At 35.5% G+C, this 21,369-nt stretch overlaps 1 protein-coding gene across 2 annotated transcripts in view; it reads left to right on the top strand.

Annotated features, from left to right (window-relative positions):
- Positions 1–21,369, top strand: part of LOC139965010 (von Willebrand factor D and EGF domain-containing protein-like) — a 50,031-nt gene that overhangs the window by 25,554 nt on the left and 3,108 nt on the right. Inside the window, exons 5-28 of one of the 2 annotated variants that reach the window (XM_071967159.1) lie at positions 351–487; positions 1,448–1,546; positions 3,049–3,138; positions 3,378–3,513; positions 4,473–4,684; positions 5,165–5,238; positions 5,906–5,969; positions 8,025–8,234; positions 8,747–8,958; positions 9,475–10,460; positions 10,686–10,819; positions 11,236–11,388; positions 11,716–11,814; positions 12,642–12,756; positions 13,833–14,077; positions 14,482–14,695; positions 14,885–15,025; positions 15,207–15,302; positions 16,034–16,129; positions 17,564–17,662; positions 18,977–19,072; positions 19,467–19,562; positions 20,056–20,151; positions 21,022–21,117. In XM_071967159.1, coding sequence (XP_071823260.1) covers positions 351–487; positions 1,448–1,546; positions 3,049–3,138; positions 3,378–3,513; positions 4,473–4,684; positions 5,165–5,238; positions 5,906–5,969; positions 8,025–8,234; positions 8,747–8,958; positions 9,475–10,460; positions 10,686–10,819; positions 11,236–11,388; positions 11,716–11,814; positions 12,642–12,756; positions 13,833–14,077; positions 14,482–14,695; positions 14,885–15,025; positions 15,207–15,302; positions 16,034–16,129; positions 17,564–17,662; positions 18,977–19,072; positions 19,467–19,562; positions 20,056–20,151; positions 21,022–21,117 — 3,996 coding nt within the window. The remainder of the gene's footprint in view (positions 1–350; positions 488–1,447; positions 1,547–3,048; positions 3,139–3,377; positions 3,514–4,472; positions 4,685–5,164; positions 5,239–5,905; positions 5,970–8,024; positions 8,235–8,746; positions 8,959–9,474; positions 10,461–10,685; positions 10,820–11,235; positions 11,389–11,715; positions 11,815–12,641; positions 12,757–13,832; positions 14,078–14,481; positions 14,696–14,884; positions 15,026–15,206; positions 15,303–16,033; positions 16,130–17,563; positions 17,663–18,976; positions 19,073–19,466; positions 19,563–20,055; positions 20,152–21,021; positions 21,118–21,369) is intronic. The other variant, XM_071967160.1, reaches the window with a different exon arrangement.

Genomic DNA, 21,369 nt, shown 5'->3' on the forward strand with positions numbered 1-21,369 from the left:
TAGTTTGATTCATTAGAATCAAAACACATATACGATACCTACATTCCTCAGTAACAATTTCTTGCGGATGTACTTCAATCTCATCCAAACAAAATGTGTTCATTTATTTTCAGCTCTTTATACGGTTGAGGGGAGGAGGGGGGGGGGGGTTTGTCCCTCTTGAGGACCTCCAGTTGGCCACTCTTTTTGGACGTGGAAGTATCCGTTAATCATAGCTTCGATTTTAATCTAAGTATAATAATAAATTATCTCCTTAGACTATGATTGTTATTAACCATTTTCCTTCGCCAACAACATCAACTTTGTAGAAGATTATATCAATGATACTGCAATGTTTCATTCTTTTACAGAGAGCTTTCCTGCTATAATGGGATTACCTCGTGTTCAACCAGTAGTTTTCTTAGACTCAGTACAACTGCAATGTTCATTTACCATCATGGATTCTTCAAATGATACGTCTAAAGTTTATTCAGTCACGTGGTACAAGGTTTGTCATATTTGTTTTCTAGTGCTCAAAGTTCTTTTGTGTTTATATTTATTATGAATTGTAATTTTGGTATCACTCATTTATTGATACAAAGAATCACAGGTCCTGGAAGTAACAATGACCTGAAAAAATGAATAATTGTGAAAAAAATGAATAATTGTGAATACAAGAAGTAAGCCCGGGACTTTTGCTAGATTTCCTAACTCGTGTTTGAAAAAAAGGAGGTTTGATAGCAAACCGCCAATAAATGAGGAGACACAAATCTAACCATTATAATTGGTATGTGTGGGTGAGACCACTGTCATGAACAAAACTTGCTAATAAGCTAAGAAATATTCCATTCAAATTGGGAGATATGACAGTTTTAATGGTTCTTGACACACAAAGCTGAGGACTTGATCAAGTATAAATATGAACATCATCGAGCCTCAAGTGCTTCATTTTGTATGTTTATATTTTTTTTATGTTTTTCTTGATTTATTTCAATGTTTATTTTCTGTAATGGAGAAGGATTTTGCAAATTCTGAATCTGAAACATTGAACCTCCTGATGATGGTATTGGTTTCAGTGTAACACTGCTTACATTCTACATTGAAATTATGAAAATATGAAAATATGAAAATATGAAAATATGAAAATATGAAAATATGAAAATTAAAACAAGGAGAAAAAGAAAAGGGTATCAGATCTCTCTGGCTCTATATATGTGATATCGTAGAAATAAAAATTGACAGTTCACAAACACGACTTTCAAAGTAGGAAATCTCCCAAACGGAGCAAGTTTTGCTTTACCTGTTTGGGGGTGGGGTGGGGGTGGGGGTGGGGGGGGGGACTGTTCACCACAGAGATCACTATCATGTATAGGCTAATATAAAGATGATGGTTGGGTGTGTGTCCTCTTTAAGAATGCACTTTTCTTTATGATTTTGTAAACATTGCATCATCTAATATTACTGACAGGCCGATAGAGGGTCAGCCATGTTTCGTTACGTGCAGTCTGAAGACACAGTGACTAGTTCAGTATCAATTGACCTGAATCAGTTCAGAATGGGAGAAAAGGTAAGCACCTTGACATAGGTTATAGTAGTTCAGTGAAAAATGATAAGTTACTCTATATTAATACAAGAGAAACAAATGCTTTTATTCATCTCAAAAATAAATTTTCTTATAATAAAATTATTTTCAGGCCAACTTACTTTTACACATTCTCTTATACACATGCTCTTTAGTAGATAAGCAGTTTGCTAACAGTTTGTTTTATTTCAAAATGTATTTAAGTATCCATTCCGGCCTTGATCTACTTTTTGTTCTTAAGATAAGTATATCCTATGCATGATGAAAACATAAAATCAATAAACCATCAAATAAAATGAAATGAAAATATACGACAACAATACTGTAACTTTGATTATCTTGAGGAAAATTGAGTTAACCAAATTTTTACTGGTTGTCTTTTGAATTTGTTAAAGAAAGTCAATAGGAAATCCAACATTGATATATTATAACATTATAACATAAAATGATAACATTATAACATAACATACCATATATTATAACATTGATATATTATAACATTATAACATAAAATGATAACATTATAACATAACATACCATATATTATAACATTGATATATTATTACATTAAAATAATATAATGAACTCTGTAATGGTATTTGATCGTTATTCTACAGAATAATGTTAATCATTAAAGGAAGCAACAGTAAAGTGAAACCATATATCATTCTTTAAATGTTTAAAATAAGTATGTCGACACAGACGAAATACTCAACGTAGTCTCTTCCGGTTAGAATGTCTTCGTGACATTCATCTTTTACTAGACTCTAGTGAGAATGTTTTCAATTCTTTCTCTACGTTTTGGTTACGCATGACAATAACAGGAAACGACTATTGTATTAAAGGAAATAGCAACTCTTGAAGATGGTTAGCCTTAAACTTGGAGGAGGACAGAGGTTGAATTCAATTTCTTATAAGCTTTCTTGAGTTGGTGTGTCATTGTAATGTAGAGTATATAGTAGGCAAAGAATCACACGCTATACACCTTGAATGACTGTATGCAAGAAACTGTCATTTTAGGGCTCACTGCTTTATCAAGGTTGGGCAAGCTCGTTTTGATTTGCCTTTCCTATGGTTTTGGTATTCGCTTCTCGATCAATAACAATAGTGTTATAATGATTAGGCATATCACTTAAAAATCCAAAAACTGGCTAGGCTTAAGCGCGGGAATGAGGTACGCGTTTCTTGTCGTCGCATATTAATTAGTATCTTTTAATTAATATATGTCTGTGTAGACCATAGGCGACTACACGACATTGCCGGTCTTCTTCGTGTCCTCCGGACGAACACGTTGGACCTGTCATGTCCCCCATACAATGTGTGCCTTTTTGATATTTCTCGCTGGCATCATGTTCATACATTTCAGTTGACTTTCTTATCATGAAAGTTTCTCCGAAAACATGAATACTTTCTCAACACCACAGGAGACAAACTCCTTTAAAAAATTCATTTTTTAAATATTTCGTGTTCGTTTTTTCGTCCTACAGGTTCTATGCACTGTACAAGCATTCTACAACAACACCAGAGAATTAATGAGTCCACCCATTGAAAGTGATCAGTTTAACATCACTATTCAGGTAAAGAATTTCAAATTTCGAGAAAATAAAATAAAGAAACATTCTAAATATCCTCCATAGATGCCCGCCCCCTCCCCTCCCCACCCGCCTCTTTCCTTGGAAAAAGGATCGTGTACGTGAGAGGCTATTTGGCGAGGTTTTCTCATTATAATCTCTGTCGCTATATCTTATTTCAGAGAATTAGTATATTTTATGATTTGACGCCTCATGGTATTTATCCTCGATTTCTTTATCCTCAGGTTTCACCGACAAGACTGAATGTTTCGGAGGACGGCGAACGATACCTGATCTTGTTTGAGAGTTCCATCCCGTTGAGATGCCCACCCTCGAATCCACAATGCCAAATTAGGATCCCACTCTCAGTGATCACCGATGGTATTATATAAAGACATTATTACTGTCGAATTAACAATCTAAGTAGGGTTTTATAGGGCTTTCTGAAATTTTCAGAAGTGCCCCATTTCATGAATTCGAAGTGCAATTCTTCGTTAAAGGACAAATCTGTTTTCCATGTTTTATTTTATTATGAAACATTCCCTTACTTAGGTACTAAGAAACTTATTACTAGAAATTTAAGTGCTCTTCTATTGAAAAAAAATAAGAAAAAAGGTAGTAAAAGGTACATTTTTGTTAGCAAGCATGAAAACATTTAAATACCGGAATTTGTGGTATAAACTTTTACAGACGGTCCACTTGGACTGGTTTGAGGTCACTTTGCTCAAATCACAGTCACAAGACCCTCTGCCCTCGAAGTTTGTGTCCCCATCCTCCAGCTTGCATCCTCTCCCGCCTCCTCTGGATCGAAGATGCACATATGTAGTGACAAGTTCACTTAAACCTGTGAATTACACGCCATCAAAATGACGTCATAATCGGCTTCAAATACCCATCAAACACTCAGGAAAGATTGTTACCGCCTTTCACAATAGCTCTCAAAATGATAGAAAATTGCCTTTTATTTTACTCCTCTCTTAACTGTCTCCTTTAAACCATGTAACCTGTATATCAGTCACCCAGCTATAGCTTACCGCTATCTGTAGCATTTTTTGAATGCTTTCTTCGGCAACCCATCCGAATATCGTGCTGTCCTGTAAATTTGTAATAGTCGTTACCATACGAAGCACTTAATTACATGAATATTCTGTTGATGAGGGCGTTATTGGGAACTAAATATTTCCTCGGGAACTCCAGTTTATAGCACACATGTCACAATTTATACGAAGTTCCACATGGCTTGTCTCTCGTTAATCGTGTTTTTTTTTTCCCTCATCAGGATTCTCCATTTCCCATTATTTTCATCTTATAACAATGTTGCTCCTTTTCTTTCAAAACAGAGGATACCCCTGACATAACTCTCTCCGATTGCGCTGTGACCTTTATACCTCAAACGTGTGCCAGATCAGAGGAACGATGTAGACAGACTTTCGTAAATATTTTAGCTATGACCGATTTTATCACAGATAATAACAGAGTTAGCCAAATTACCACTGGACCCATCTTGAGCCCCGATCCGTTCTGGAATGGCTTTGATCCCGACGATATCGAAGTAAGTTTGATTAAGAACTTTAACGGACTTGTAAATGTGCGGCAAAACTTGGATAAGCTACCTGACCTTGTCCTCCATTTTATTCCTAACTTCTAAGTTTTGTGCCAATTTTAAATTAACCATCTTTTTGACGTCACTGTATGAAGTCTGTGACGTCATTCTGTAATAAAATCTGTAGTTTGCAATGGTTTGTATACCTTTGTGTTGCTGTAATGTATGTAACCTATTCAAGTGTTTCTTGTGATTTCGTCACATTAAAATATTGTTTCTCGTGGATTTCGTCACATTAAAATATTGTTTCTCGTGGATTTCGTCACATTAAAATATTATTTTTCAGTTAACGATTGTGTATTATAAATGTCTACAAATGGAGCACAATGAAACGCTGCAGCTGACGAAATTGTTTCGATAATGCAGCAAATGAAAAAGTTCACATAGTTTACCTGCAAATTTAAATATCTCTTCTCTCCACATTTTCAGGTCACAGTAAATGACGTACCAGGAGGCTATTGCTTCTCTTTCACTGACCCACATTTCATTACATTTGACAAAAAGTAAGAATCTGCCCAATTTCTGTAACTTTATATTGTTGTATTTTCAGAGTAGAGAAATACCTTTCTTTGTATTATATCCTTTCTTAAAATTCCATAAAGGGCAACGGATGGACAAATAAATTTGGTTGAAAATTTAAAACTTAAACATCGTCAATTTATGATGAACTGACAGATTTTAATATATTGCATACACTTTATGAACTTTATGCATACTGATGTGGGTTATTTGGAAGCATCAGGCCACGTGACTTGGAACTATATATAAGTACATAAGAAAAGTGGATTGGCTGTATTCCATTGCATTAAATAAAACTGATTTTGCGATTTAACGTGGGATATCAGTGGGCCTGCTATACGATCATATTATGATATATTTTGGGATTTATACTATGCCTAAATTTGTGCAAATTTAGGCAAACTGAGCATAACTTCCAGTCCCTCTTGACACTTAAGGTATGATGCAGATCTATATTATGGAGGCATGGTTAGATACATTCCACATTCAATTGGAAGTCTTTATAAAATGAGACAGAACTTTCATCGATTTAGGCGTGCTAATACTTTCACCTTTTTGCAACAATGGAAGAAAAACCTTACGTGCCCATATATAAATACATCTGAAATAAATGCAGGGTATATCAATTTTAATATTCTCATTTTTCAACAGAAAATACAGTTTCTTCAAGACAGGCACGTTCGTGATGTTTAGAAGTAATAGGAGGGAGTTTGAGGTAATTAAACTATATAGATAAGTAGTTAGGATTTTGGTAATAGTTTGGCATAATATTTGTGGTCTCTCTATATTTTGTTTCGGCAACAAACCTGATATAACACAGGAGTAGATTGGACTACGTGAATACAGGCTCTAAACCGGTGCACCTAACTAGGTTGAGATGCCGGTCTGATGTCTTGGTCGAGAAACGTGCTAGTTCCGTCAGAGGCGCCAACTGCATCGCTTGTTTAACTCCCTATCGCCGTCACTGAGCACGTAGTAATTTTATGCCCCAGTCCACCCGTAACATAACTAAACGTTACTATGTGAAGACGTAGGCTAGAATTGGAGAGGGTTCTTAGAAAATACTACGTAAAGTACTTATTTCAGAACCCTATATTATTTGAAATCCCGGAAACTATTTGTCGCCATCAGACAAAATGCTCAAATTCGTGATTCTTTATGTCTCTGTTTTGCTAGTCACCTTAGTAGGGACTAACCTAAATAAACGTTAATTCCGATATTTGTTCAAAGATGTTAAATGAATTGATTTTTGTAGCCAAATGCATAAAAGAAATCATTACATAGTAGTCTTTTTGTTTAAGATACCAGACTGGTATTGGCTATACAGGTAACATAATAATATTAGACTGATAATGGCCATACAGGTAACTTAATAATATCAGACGATATTTGCTATACAGGTAACATGACAATACCAGACTGATATTGGCTATACAGGTAACATAATAATATCAGACGATATTGGCTATACAGGTAACAATATCAGACTGATATTGGTTATACAGGTTACGTAATAATACCAGACTGATATTGGCTGTACAGGTAACATAACAATACCAGACTGATATTGGCTATACAGGTAACATAACAATATCAGACTGATATTGGCTATACGGGTAACATAATAATATTAGACTGATAATGGCCATACAGGTAACTTAATAATATCAGACGATATTGGCTATACAGGTAACATGACAATACCAGACTGATATTGGCTATACAGGTAACATAACAATATCAGACTGATATTGGCTATACGGGTAACATAATAATATTAGACTGATAATGGCCATACAGGTAACTTAATAATATCAGACGATATTGGCTATACAGGTAACATGACAATACCAGACTGATATTGGCTATACAGGTAACATAATAATATCAGACGATATTTGCTATACAGGTAACAATATCAGACTGATATTGGTTATACAGGTTACGTAATAATAGCAGACTGATATTGGCTATACAGGTAACATAACAATATCAGACTGATATTGGCTATACGGGTAACATAATAATATTAGACTGATAATGGCCATACAGGTAACTTAATAATATCAGACGATATTGGCTATACAGGTAACATGACAATACCAGACTGATATTGGCTATACAGGTAACATAATAATATCAGACGATATTTGCTATATAGGTAACAATATCAGACTGATATTGGTTATACAGGTTACGTAATAATACCAGACTGATATTGGCTGTACAGGTAACATAACAATACCAGACTGATATTGGCTATACAGGTAACATAACAATATCAGACTGATATTGGCTATACGGGTAACATAATAATATTAGACTGATAATGGCCATACAGGTAACTTAATAATATCAGACGATATTGGCTATACAGGTAACATGACAATACCAGACTGATATTGGCTATACAGGTAACATAATAATATCAGACGATATTTGCTATACAGGTAACAATATCAGACTGATATTGGTTATACAGGTTACGTAATAATACCAGACTGATATTGGCTATACAGGTAACATAACAATATCAGACTGATATTGGCTATACGGGTAACATAATAATATTAGACTGATAATGGCCATACAGGTAACTTAATAATATCAGACGATATTGGCTATACAGGTAACATGACAATATCAGACTGATATTGGCTATACGGGTAACATAATTATAGCAGACTGATATTGGTTATACAGATAACAGTTGACACTGTCGGAATGATAAGAGATAACATTTAATTTCTTATACTTGTATTTAATGTAGGTCCATTCGCGCTTTTGGGAGTGTAGTAACTCCGTATACCCAGTATCATGTAACTGTGGATTCGTGGTCAGAGAAGATAATGACGTCATAGCTGTAGACATGTGTCGAGGAGAGGCATATAACAGCGATTTAGATGTTCAGATACTCAGCGGCCAACCTTTGACGGAAGGTATCAAAATTCTGGAGGCTAAAGATGGCAAAAAGATTACAGTAAGTACATGAACATTTTGAATGCTAGATAGTGGTATTAATCAACTGTTGGACCATGGGAACCAAGATTATTGTAACGTTATCTTATTCAAATTCCCAAAGTGTAACAGTTAAGTACGATGTATTTTGACATACATTCAAACAGATCAAAATGAGGAGAACAACATGAACTCCGTGTATGAAACGAATCGATCATACTTAAATTCTCCCAAAGTTAATTTTATATACCCTTGTACTGCGAATGGCTTCATTAGAAGTTTTACATCGATAAAGAATCTATTCAATTAAACCAGTTGTTTTATCTTGTGTGCTAGATAGTGTGATAGTGTTCCCAGGGGGCGTATGTTCGGGCTGATATTGCAGTTGTTTTATCTTGTGTGCTAGATAGTGTTCCCATCAGGGGCGTCTGTTCGGGCTGATATTGCAGTTGTTTTATCTTGTGTGCTAGATAGTGTTCCCATAAGGGGCGAATGTTCCGGCTGATATTGCAGTTATTTTATCTTGTGTGCTAGATAGTGTTCCCATCAGGGGCGTATGTTCGGGCTGATATCGCAGACTGGGGAATGAGTATTTCACTCAGAGTACCTTCATCAGAGTTTGGTCGAACAGCTGGCCTGTGTGGGACGTTTGACGGAAACCCACAAAATGATTTCCATGACAACCATGATACCATGACGATGGAACCAGGAATGAGAGAACCTGTAGATTTTGTCGAGCGATGGAGGTAGATATTCTTAGAGACATTTAATGGCCAAATATGGCCAAAATGTAATTTGATGTCGTTAGGTTAATCTGTTATGATATTCGGTGCATGGTCATTGACTCATTGTGGCATTACTGGTGCAGGTTTGCGATTTGCTGTAAGAGATTGTGTAGATGTTGACACTGTGGTGTAGCTATATGAACTATAGCATCATCGTGAAACATTTCTGTTCGATATGCGCGAGCTTATGGTATGGGCAAGATGACTTTAAATGTAACTATATCAATTATCAAATCAGTTGCAACACCCTTTGTGGATTGTTGGTCGTGTGTCATCTTTCAATCAGATTTATACCATTTTTCTATGAATGGATATTTACTAGAATTTATCGAATGGATCAATGTGGAGGTCATTTTGCAATATAGTATATAATGCTGGCACATGTAAAATGTTCAATGGTATAAAGTGATTTGCACCTATCACCAACGTTGTGCCTAATCAGATATCTGGTATCGTTTTTTTTCCAATATCATTCAGATTACGAGATGGAGGAATGTTCAAAACCTTACCATCTTCCAATCCATTCGACTTTCGCCTTCCTGCTTGCAGTTGTCAAAGGGAAGACACAGAATCATTGAGTCAAAGCGAAGAGGTATTCTTATCAAATATTATCTGCCCACAAGGAAATTGTGATATCTCATGTGATACATACGAATATTTCCACAGTCAACCACTGATTCGATCCAAAGATGTCACAAAGTTTTACATTGGTAGTTTGCAGGACTTTGGACCATTGTCATTTGAAGATGCGAACGACTTTGTCGTAAATCAGTCCCCTCCACCAGAAGATGTCTTTCCTGTAGCAAATATTGACCCTGAACAGACTCTTCTAGGTTCGTTTCCAACGGATGTTGTGGCTGGCAATAGTCATATTCAGAAGAAGATTAATCTTAATCTTAGAAATCAACAGAGGTTAGAAGGTCAACTGGATGACATAGAAGTTAGTGCAATTACAGACTTTTTGACTATCCTCAATTTAGATTTTCCTTTGTTTCAAGTTGCCCCAGAGTCAAGTGCGAGCAATCTGATAGATACATATTCATTCCCTCCAGACGAGAGAGATTTAGATCTATTACCTTTGACTCCAAAATGGCCGACAACGTCTGGAATTACGCAAACTCAAGCTCGTGATATATGTGAACAGACGCTAAGGTACTCACCGTTAGGGAGGTTGTGTGGAGAGGAAGGCATTGGAAGTGATGAATATGTATTGGATGCTGTTGAATTATGTATGAGTGACATCCAACTTACAGATGACCCAACGTGGAGGTTTGAAACCATCCCATTGTTAGAAAATCTCTGTGAAGCCGCAATGGAAGACAAAAGGTATTTGGTAGGCGAAAAGCTAGAACTGGAAAGGATGTTTAACTGTCCAAACAACTGTAGCGGGAAAGGGGTCTGTGGCTCCTATGGATGTGAATGTGATTCTGGCCACGAGGAAATTGACTGCAGTAAAGTTAAAGGTAAGTGAACACAACCATAACGACTCGCGTGTTGCCAATTTGAGATTTGTATTTCCCTTCGTTTTGTCTTCAAGGTTTGGTCCATGAATTTAGTTCGTGAATCGTTAATGTACAACGCATGTACAACGCATGTACAACACATATACAACATATGTACAACACATGTACAACACATGTACAACACATGTACAACGCAACAATAGTTTTGTGATATCTATTCTGCAGATGTTCCTGTATTACAACGCATTGAGAAGAATGGTTTGTGCGACAACAGGAATAATCCATGTGACCATATCAATCTGAATATCAAAGGCTTAGACAAACTAGCAAGCGTAGAGTGTATTTTCTCCAATCCAAGGGTGAGATCTCCTTCATTTCTTTATAATCATGTTTACCAGTTACAAATAACACAATATAACATACTCAAAGAGGTACCGAGGAACGACACCATGATCAAAGATTCAAACACTAGTGACTGTTTATTGTCATTGTTATCCTTATTGAATTATTTATTGTGCCTTCTAACTTATCAAAAATATGTCATCTTCCAAACGGAAGAACCCTTCTGAGCATTGCCTTAGCATTTCGGGAGTAATGTCCGTCATATACCAGAGGTCCATAACATGATGATGATGATGATTGATGGGTTTGGGTCTTCTTAAAATAGAAGTACCTCTACTCAACCAATAAAATAAAGGTACTTCTACTCATCACAGGTTACATGATCAAATAAAGAAATACAATACATGATCTATTTGATTTGATTATGAAACAGACTTGGCAAGCTAACAAGGAGGAGTCACATGTCAACATCAGGGTCCCCGGACAAGTTATCAACAGGAGAACCATTCGTTGCTCTCTTGGTGAACTGGAAAATAACATAGACAGACCCGTAGAGACGTTTTCATTCAGACAATGGGATGTACAGGTTAGTCTGAGTGCATCGATATATTGTATATTTAACGATGTTTAAACAATATTTAACGATTTTAATAATTGTGGTTAGAATGGATGGGGATGAAAGCTTTACTTTCACGCATTTTAGGTACAGCAGCAATTCATAACCAATTCTTCCAAACATGTGGAAAACTTAACATAAGTATCAAAGATGTTAATTGACTTGTAGTCGTTTATGATATTTAAACAGAATATTAATACCCCCCCCCCCCCTCATATCTCATATAAGCTGGTTAAAAATAAAATGAAGCTAGGGCAGCAATGGTGCTTTCATATGTACTTCGACATTGTATTGTAGGTAGCCCAGGACGGTCATCTCTCGAGGGAAAACTTAACTTTGACATTTTACGATTCTGCATGTATCAGCTGTGATTGGACGCAGGAATGCCACATTCTGGTGAGTTTTCGTCTAAATCTTCCCTTTTACTGTTAATTCAAAGACTGTATTTGTGAACTATTGATCTTTGAATATCATTAACTTAACGGAATGGATATATTTCGATGAGAAGAAGCCGCGAAAAATTCATACAAATGTGAGACATGTGTTTCTTTCGAATCTGTTAAATACCCTTTGTTTTGATGATATTCTCTCTTTATAAAATTAGCTGATGACTGTTTTTATCATTTTGATTGGCTTTATTTTGTGACACTTAAAACATAAACCAGCACAGTTATCACACACCTTGCACAACTCAGATATTGTGAGGTTTAGAACATTTAAATGTTCCATATATATTACATGACCATAGTAACTATACTGTTTTGAAACTGTTCACTGGTATTACTGAAAGTTTACTGCTGTCATATAAGAATGACGTTAAACAGTATCAGATTAGATTCTTATGCTACAGGAAATTACGTTGACGTCCATGATACGATTTCAGGGCCCTTTCGGGCTCATTGTTGTGTTATGAGCAATATCAATTGTGTTATCAACATTGTTACAATCTTTAATAGTTGTATCAGAATTTAGAATATCTGCTGTATTGGTGCTTGAGATATAGCATTGATATCCCTTTAATATGATGAGCAAGTATGAAATGTAATATATATTTATGACTTTTGAGCTTTCTCTGGCAATCGCCTTCTTAAAGGTTTTTCAATATGTTGAATACATCAAGCAGGATTTTGTATTCCACAGGCCCATCTTAAATTACGAGAATGTTGTTATATTCATTACGTGGAACTGTTTTCAAGAAGACGTTTTATTTTCATATTTTTCAGAATAATACTTGCCTCATTAATGGATTGTGCTATGCTAGTAGAGATGAACACCCATCTGAAGTATGTCTTCTGTGCCTGCCTTGGATGAACAATGAAGATTGGTCAAAGTCATCTGGTAAATTACATGAAAATGTGTTGAATATGTCATCTAATTTAATTAAAACCCTTGAAAGCCTACAATCTGTGAATAAATAATTATGGTTTCTAACTGTTATAGAACACGTGGCTTTAGTCAAACAATATACCATCTCCTAAGGTAAATATGGTTGAAATAACTTAAATTCAAACTTACGGTATATTTCAGTTTACGAGATGAGGTAAATTCCTCGTTGACGTTCGGAAAGATTTAGACTTACTCCAATCCTCTCTTACCATCTCGTTTTGACGAGATAACGGATCTCGTCAAAACGTCAATTTTCTGAATTTTGTCAACTTGTCGAGATGGCAGTAAGTGTGCAACTCGTCAATTTGCAGAAAATTGATGCATTGACGAGATCCGATATCTCGTCAAAACGTCAATTTTCTGAATTTTGTCAACTTGTCGAGATGGTAGTAAGTGTGCAACTCGTCAATTTGCAGAAAATTGATGCATTGACGAGATCCGTTATCTCGCCAAAACGTCAATTTTCTGAATTTTGTCAACTTGTCGAGATGGTAGTAAGTGTGCAACTCGTCAATTTGCAGAAAACTGATGCATTGACGAGATCTGTTATCTCGTCAAAACGTAAATTTTCTGAATTTTGTCACGTTACCATCTCGTCAACTCGTCAATTTGCAGATAATTGTCGTTTTGTCAAGTTGGTAACTCGTCAATGCAATGTCCCTTCTACGCTTCCGTAGACATGAGATGACTAAGTCTCACTAAGAGATACGTGAAGATAACTTCTGGACTGTTCTTTCACGTGGCCTCAGTACAAACTATTGTATTGGATAAGAAATTCATATAAAAAGAAGCTATATATAATATATTTACATAACGAATCGGATATTTGGGCGTCTGAATGATGGAAAACTTATTGCTATATCGGTAAGGATAAAAACGTATGCAATTCATCACATTTGTACGGATATATTTATATAGATGAGGTAATCCATACCAATTGGACTGCCAAGTAGATTTAATTTACTGGGTGTCTCTGTAACAGTGAGAGAAATGATTTATGAAGTAACCATTTTCACCTTTAAAAACAGAAAACCTCCCTCCGTTGGTGAACATTCCACGAAATACATTATACAGTCTAGTACGACAGCCAGTTCAATTACAACTGGAAGGATTTGATCCCGAGGGGCAACCTTTGACCTACACGGTTCACACCAGAGCGGCTTCTGTCACAAACGAAGGATTATTTTCATGGGAATCAGATAGTTCCGGTTACTTCCAGATACCTGTCCTTGTTTCAGATGTTTGTGGAGAAGAAATCGAATTTCATATTAATGTAAGTTTATTGGATAATATTATTCCATTGGTCCAGTCTCCATCAAGTTGCATTAGTTAAACTTGAAGAAATTTTTAGTACATTTCTTTCAAAATTTAAAAGAAAATAAATAAACGTATGATCCAATGTTTTGATAGCCATCTTACACTTCTTGACAATTTTTGACTTGTTGAGTATGACAGAACGTTACATGACATAGTTTTAGAAAATAAAAAATATTATTTTAATTTTTAATTTAATTTAATTATTTTATAAAATAGTTTTGTTGACCTATTGCTATCTATACACGTACATTTAGTACAAATAACATATCTTCCGTGTACTAGTGTACATCCATTGCAACATTTGTCAGTAAATATGATTTAATTTGGGAGAGATGTTATTTCTTGTAATTTCTGTTTCAGATTGAAGTGATAGAATGCTTATGTCAGAATGGAGGATCTTGTCTTTTAGATCCTCTCACAGGTCCTCCATATATTTGCATCTGCCCGATTCATTACTCGGGACTACTTTGTGAAGATTATGCTCTGAGCTGCTCTAATTTAGTGTGTGAACATGGAGCATGTTTGGCAGATTCTTACGGACAAGAGACCTGCCAGTGCAATACAGGTTACACCGGTGAGTGGAACTTTGGTACTCTTAATTCCATATAAATTCGTTATTTGCTCTAGAGACTACTTTTTAATGCGCATGACATGATATTGTGACTAATATTGGAATAGAAATATTCAAACTAAAGTTATTTCTTAGCTGATGGTGTGTCGTTACTTTCCACTTTGCAACCCTTTCCACTTTTTATTTTACCAGGGGTAACATGTTCCACTGTTGTTGATCCTTGTGAGAGTAATCCATGTTACCCAGGGGTCCACTGTTTCACTATCAACTCGAGGTCTTTCATCTGCGGCACCTGTCCACGTGGTTTGATTGGCAATGGTCAGCTTTGTCGCAGTAAGTATTCTTTCATTCATCAGTTTGACGAAAATCGAAAGAGAAGGATAATTTTTCATCATCGCCACAAAACAAAATGGTAACGATGTATAGAATGAAAAGTAACATACGCAAAGAGTAAATGAATGATACCACTAGCATGTTCCGTAATTGTGTTTCATGTTTTCCCCCCTATTCGTAGATGCAGTGTGTGCAAGCTGCCCAAGGAATGCTGTGTGTAATGATGTAAATGGATGTGTTTGTCCATACGGTACCAGTGGACAAGGATGTTTGACATGTAAGAATCCTCACAATTTCTAACAAAAGCACATACATAAACAAAGAGTTAAAGGTCAAGTGACACGTAGCAGATTCCCTTCAAACTTGCACAAATTGAGTAGCTATATATCAAAACCCTATACTCCAAATTTGGAGTTCCACGATTGTTTCTTTGCTGTTTTAATGAAGTTAATAACCAAGCTCATCCCGTAAGATAATGACGTCACGAGGGGAACTGCCAATGTTGCCAAAACTAAATAGGCCTAATATGCTAACCGAGCCAGTTTGCAAGGTATTGCTCTATAAATGTTTGCCTAATGAACTACCGTATATCTATTAAGGCAGTTATCTACGCCCCCCCCCCCCCCCTACTTCGAAGAAGGTGATGTGTGCCAGTGTGGAAGTATACACTGTTCACCGGGACTATATAGACTCAATTAGTAGCATTTACTGGAAATCCTGTCATCCCGACAGTAAGGATTCTTCTCGTGAAAAGTGCCTGCCTCTACCACTCCAACGTAGAATGAAATCTCTGATGTTCTAGCCGGTAGTTACCACAATGGCCCCTCGTTAAAGTAAGATATTAAAGATATCGAACGGAAAACTTTTCTTACCAATTTTACCGTTTAGTGACAGGGTTTTGCATTTTACCTTCGTATTCATTCTTGGCAATTCAAGAAGGAAAGGCCGAAATTCCATTCAGTAGGCACTACTGTCTTTATGTAAAATGCTATTTTTTATTCCCTGCAGCGATGTGCAATCCGCCTTGCCAAAATAATGGCAGATGTGTACGACCAAATGTATGTCAGTGTCAACCTGGCTTCAAGGGACCAACATGTGCTCAAGGTATGGATATATATGGATATATATATATGTATATATATATATATATATATATATATATATATATATATATATATATATATATATATATATATATATATATATATATTAAGTAAGAAACCATTGGTTTTCAGTTTGGGATAAAATATGGCTGATATTAGTACTTTTAAGTGGAAAAAGGGCAATTAACCCTATTGTGTAATCATTAAAGTACATATTAGAACACATTTCATCAAAATAATTTTAATATTGATTAGTTACAGGGGACAGAAGTATGTAAAACTGGACAAATATCATATAAAATAAGCATCCCAAAATTTGTAAAAAGATTAATACTTTTCATTCTGTTCAAACTATGATTTCTTGAAGATCGTTTGGGCTCAAGAATAATTCATAATGAGTCGTAAATCGCTCTGGGAATCGGTGTAAATTGGATATAACATCCTAAACGATGTGAAAACTATGACTATAACTATAACTAAAGATACATGTATGCAAAATATGTACTAATGTTTCATGTTTGCATTGGTGGTGGCATTTTGATTGTGGATAGTCTGGGAGGATACACAGTTTTGAGGCAGAAACATTTCCAAAGACAACATGTTAGAAACGAGAGTTTTATATAGTAATATTCACATTCAAACAAAATCAAGTTGACTATTCCCGGCTGTTAATTTTATTTTTATTTCATGTCATTTTGAATTTTTAATCCTTTACTGGCTTCAAATAATCCCAAAGAAGAGGAGTTATGCCCAGCTTCCAAATGTTTTGAATTGTAATATTGCATTCATCGTGAACATCAAATTTTTAATGAACTGCAAACATAACTTACAGCAGGTTTCTGACTAAAATGATGACTGGCTAACTCTTTTTTTCTACCTTTCATTAACTTTCAAATAAATATAATGTTTAACGTCATGTGACGAGGGATGATATAAAACAGTATCCGATTAAAAAATGTTGAATCAGTTAAATTAAATTAAATGAATAAATGAATCACCCATCAACCTCTACTTGTTGCCAAAATCAAGAAGGTAGTCTTACTTTGACAAATTACAATCTTATTTAGAGTTATACTCCGTAGGTTTGGTTTAACTGTTAGTGTGTCAAACGCAAAACGCTGCTAGAAAGCTAATTCCTAAATAAAGTGCAGATTGAAATCACCATTTTGCTTGTTTTTTGCCCTTCCACTTAATAAAAACAAAATTAGTTGTATTAATTTATATGTGTCCTCGCTTGTAGTATTTGTCTTTGGTAGCAGTTAGGAAATGTAATGCAAAATACCTTCCTGTGTTAGAAATCTAACTTTTACAAAGATGCCCATAGATGAGAATTGAATCTAGTCTGTTGCATTATAAGAAATATAGAGTCGAATAAAGAAGGAAAAAACAAACGAAAATGGGCAAAAAAAAAACAATCGCTTTGTCCCTGTTGCAGATAACATCTGCATTCCTGCATGTATGAATGACGGCAAGTGCACCAAACGTAACACGTGCATCTGCAAGAGAGGATATTTGGGAAATCGGTGCGAAGCGAGTGAGTTTTCATATTGATTACGTAATATTCCATTCAATCTTTTCTTAAGTCATCTTCATTTTATGGCACTTTGTTCTTGATAATGCATGGTTCTGGAAGGCTTCGCTATGACATTTAATTGAACGATGAATACTGTTTCAGCAAAGACACCCAACAGAGAACCTGGGTAAGAAAACCCAACAGACTTCATCCTCTCATTAACCCCATCAAGTGGAGTATTACGAATCCTTTCGCCAGGCAATAGCAACTAAACATGATCGTGCTTGAAGGCTATATGAGCAACCTATACAATGAACTATTCATAGAAAATAATTGAATTAGTTCATTTGGACTCGGTATATAGTTATATTAATGAACTAATTAACTATATTTATAGCTTAGTTTAATGGACAATGACAGCCAGTTGTTTTAACTAGGTCTGACTGAGCATTAGAATACATTATAACATTTAACCGTCCGTTTATTAGGATTACCTGCATATAACTTACCCACACCACCTTAGCCGGAATGGTTAACTAATCTATCCCTATTCCTGAGCTAAATATCCCAACTAATTTAACCGTTTTTTGGCTGCATTCAATGCTAAAGATAACACGTGCTATTAAGTTGCAACCATGGACAGGCTTATTTTTGTACATATAGACGTTTTATTACAATGAATACTCAACTTTAAAATCATGTTGCAAGCATTGTATCTCAACATACCGGATTTGGTATGAGATTAACTGCAAAAAAAAAAAAAATCATATGCGCATTTTAACAAAATAGCTAACACCACACTGACTGACTAATTTGTAACATTACTTTATCAATGTGCAATCGTGACATTTGAAGTGTTCGTTATATATTGATTTCGTTTTGAAAAGAAACAAAGAGGGATTTGTGACATGAGCTAATTGCTGATAAAACAACTATAAAGAATAATTTGGTTAAACCTTTCTTGTTTTGTGTCTTTTTGTTATTTTGTAAATGACTTTCGTCCGGTTGGTGAAACCTTACGTTTTGTTTGATTGTTAGCGTCGTCAGTGACTCAGTGAGTATTTCATATAGTTATGTGGTAAACAACAACACTAATTTAATAGTCAAGTTAATATGATTTTACCTTTAATTTGACTTTCATCATTGGTGACGTAGCGACATGAAGTGGTCTTTGTATACAAGTTGCATCTGTGGTTGGTTCAGTTCGAAAGAGAAACAGTTTTATTTATTGCAAAAGTGCTTTCGTTCCTTCATGCATAGTTGTAGGTAAATTATATATTGTATTGTTACCAGGTTGAAAATGAAGTTTATTTTCTCGCTAATGTCTGTCTGCAGCTAACTGTGGCTTGCAATGTGAAAACGGAGGCTACTGCGTTGGGCTTCAGCGATGTCAGTGCAAACCGGGTTACACTGGTACCACATGTGCAATACGTAAGTGTAATATTGAAATATAATCGGTTCAATTCGCTTAATTTTTAGTGTTTTTGAAGGGTTGTCATCTAAATTATTGTATTTAGAGTGGGAGGCCTGGGTTCGAATCCCGGGGAGGCCTCTGTTCGAATCCCGGTAAGGCCTCTGTTCGAATCACGAGGAGGCCTGGGTTCGAATCCTCAGGAGGCTGGAAGCAGTTGCTAAGAACGACTGTATGTATATAGTGAGAGGCAGGGTTCGAATCCCTGTGAGGCTGGAGGCCTGGGTTCGAATTCCTGGGAGGCTGGAAGTTTTGTCCTGTTTTATATGTATCAACTCATCGCGTTTCACATGTATATAAATATAGCATATTTAATTTCGATGTAACAATTCGTTTGTTTTTGTTCTCTTACAGCAATTTGTTCTCCCCATTGCCGTAACGGAGGAATATGTGTAAAGCCAGGGACTTGCTCTTGCCCTAGGGGCTTCCATGGTAGTAATTGCCAACATGGTATGTCATACACAGCAAGATTTGACATTAAAAGTATTGACTTCTGTTACATGAGAGCATTAGTTACAGGGTTCAACACATAGAAAGCCCACCATTTGACAGAGTTTCTCTTAGCTCCAAATATACATTTACTGTCGCAATTAGACCATCACTTGAATTTATTTTATGTAATTTTAAGTTTTTGAAGAATGCCAGACCGTCTGTTAAAAACAAAAAGCAAAAAGACAATAGTACTATACATGTTATAATGACGTCATTGTGCACGTGCATAAGCACTATGGCAATGTTACTTGGGATGAAGCATATTGCATTGTTCTTTGTTTTGATGGGGCGTTATAGTTTAGGTTTAAGAATAATTGCCACAACATGCAAACCGCTAATCAAACCTATATATTCATACTGAAATTAAAGTGTAAGATTGATTTATTGTTCTATTCATCTATGATTAAGCGTTGATTACTATTACGTAATACCGATCATTATATCTTTACAGCTATATGCAGCCATAGTTGTTTAAATGGCGGTACATGCGTCAGACATAACATGTGTTCCTGTCAAACAGGTTTCTCGGGCAGACACTGCCAGACACGTAAGTACCAGTATCATATATCGTCTAGATCTAATATATAAACTTCTTCAAAAATAAAACCTACGATAATACAAAAAACAAACCTTTACTTTATGAGATTTTAGCATCAAGATGATTCCTCCATCAACCCTACCTCCACCCAGCACCCCCCCCCCCTCTCTACCTCCTCCTTAAAAAAAACATATGCTATATGTTTATTTTATTTGTTTACTTGTAGTTTCACACTTTTGCGAACATTCTACAATTTCCAACAGTGCCGAATAATATGTACCTATAGGTGCCATTTATATCTATATTAGCTCCAGAAAGTTAACATGCCGCAATGTGGGTAAAATGTTTATTGCTGGTTATGATATTAAGTCATGTAACAAGGCCTTCTCAAACAACTTTACAACCTGTAAATTGGTGGAACGACATTAATCCTCGGATTGCAACATTCGGATACATTTGCAGGATAATAAGTGACATCAAAAATAAACAAAATATTGTGTTCATATTTTGTCAATCGACTATCCCAAGATTTTCATTGCTTCTAAATATCGCGGTATTTCACCGCGATGGTTGTGTTGCAGAGGTGGTAGTTGTTTTTTCTATGCTTGACTTTACTTAAGCTGGGTTTATCCGTATGAACACTAACATGTTCACCTACATATTAATTAATAACAACTTTCCTTTTTCGAAGTTGAGTATGAAACATATAGGTCAATCGAGGTATGCTTGCAAAGTGATAGAATAGTGGTCGATAATTCTACTTGAAGAGAGCCACTATAAACTAATTACATTCTTAAACAGATAAAGAAATACCTTGCATCTTAAATTTCAAACCTGTTTAACTTTATTATAACATATCGTTTATTCATTTTCCAATAGCTACCTGTGAACCAAGATGTATGAACAATGGCAGATGCGTAGCTCCGAATAAATGTTCCTGTTCTTCAGGGTACAAGGGGAAGAAGTGTAACAAAGGTAAAATACAAAACTTACAACTTTGACACATTTACATATCTCACAATAATTCCAAGTTAAGCATATCTTTGGTAACCGTTACCATTGGTTACCAAAATTATCAAGTACTGGAAATGATAATCTATATAGCATAACAGCATTTTCATCAACTGAAGAATAATTAGAGATAAAATAAATCATTCATTTCATTTAAACAAAAAAAGGCAAATAGATCAGATACTGTTTCAGTAGACTCGATCGCATGGAATAAAG

This window comes from Apostichopus japonicus, chromosome 23 (genome assembly GCF_037975245.1).
Source record: "Apostichopus japonicus isolate 1M-3 chromosome 23, ASM3797524v1, whole genome shotgun sequence".
In the NCBI taxonomy this organism is placed as follows: domain Eukaryota; kingdom Metazoa; phylum Echinodermata; class Holothuroidea; order Aspidochirotida; family Stichopodidae; genus Apostichopus; species Apostichopus japonicus.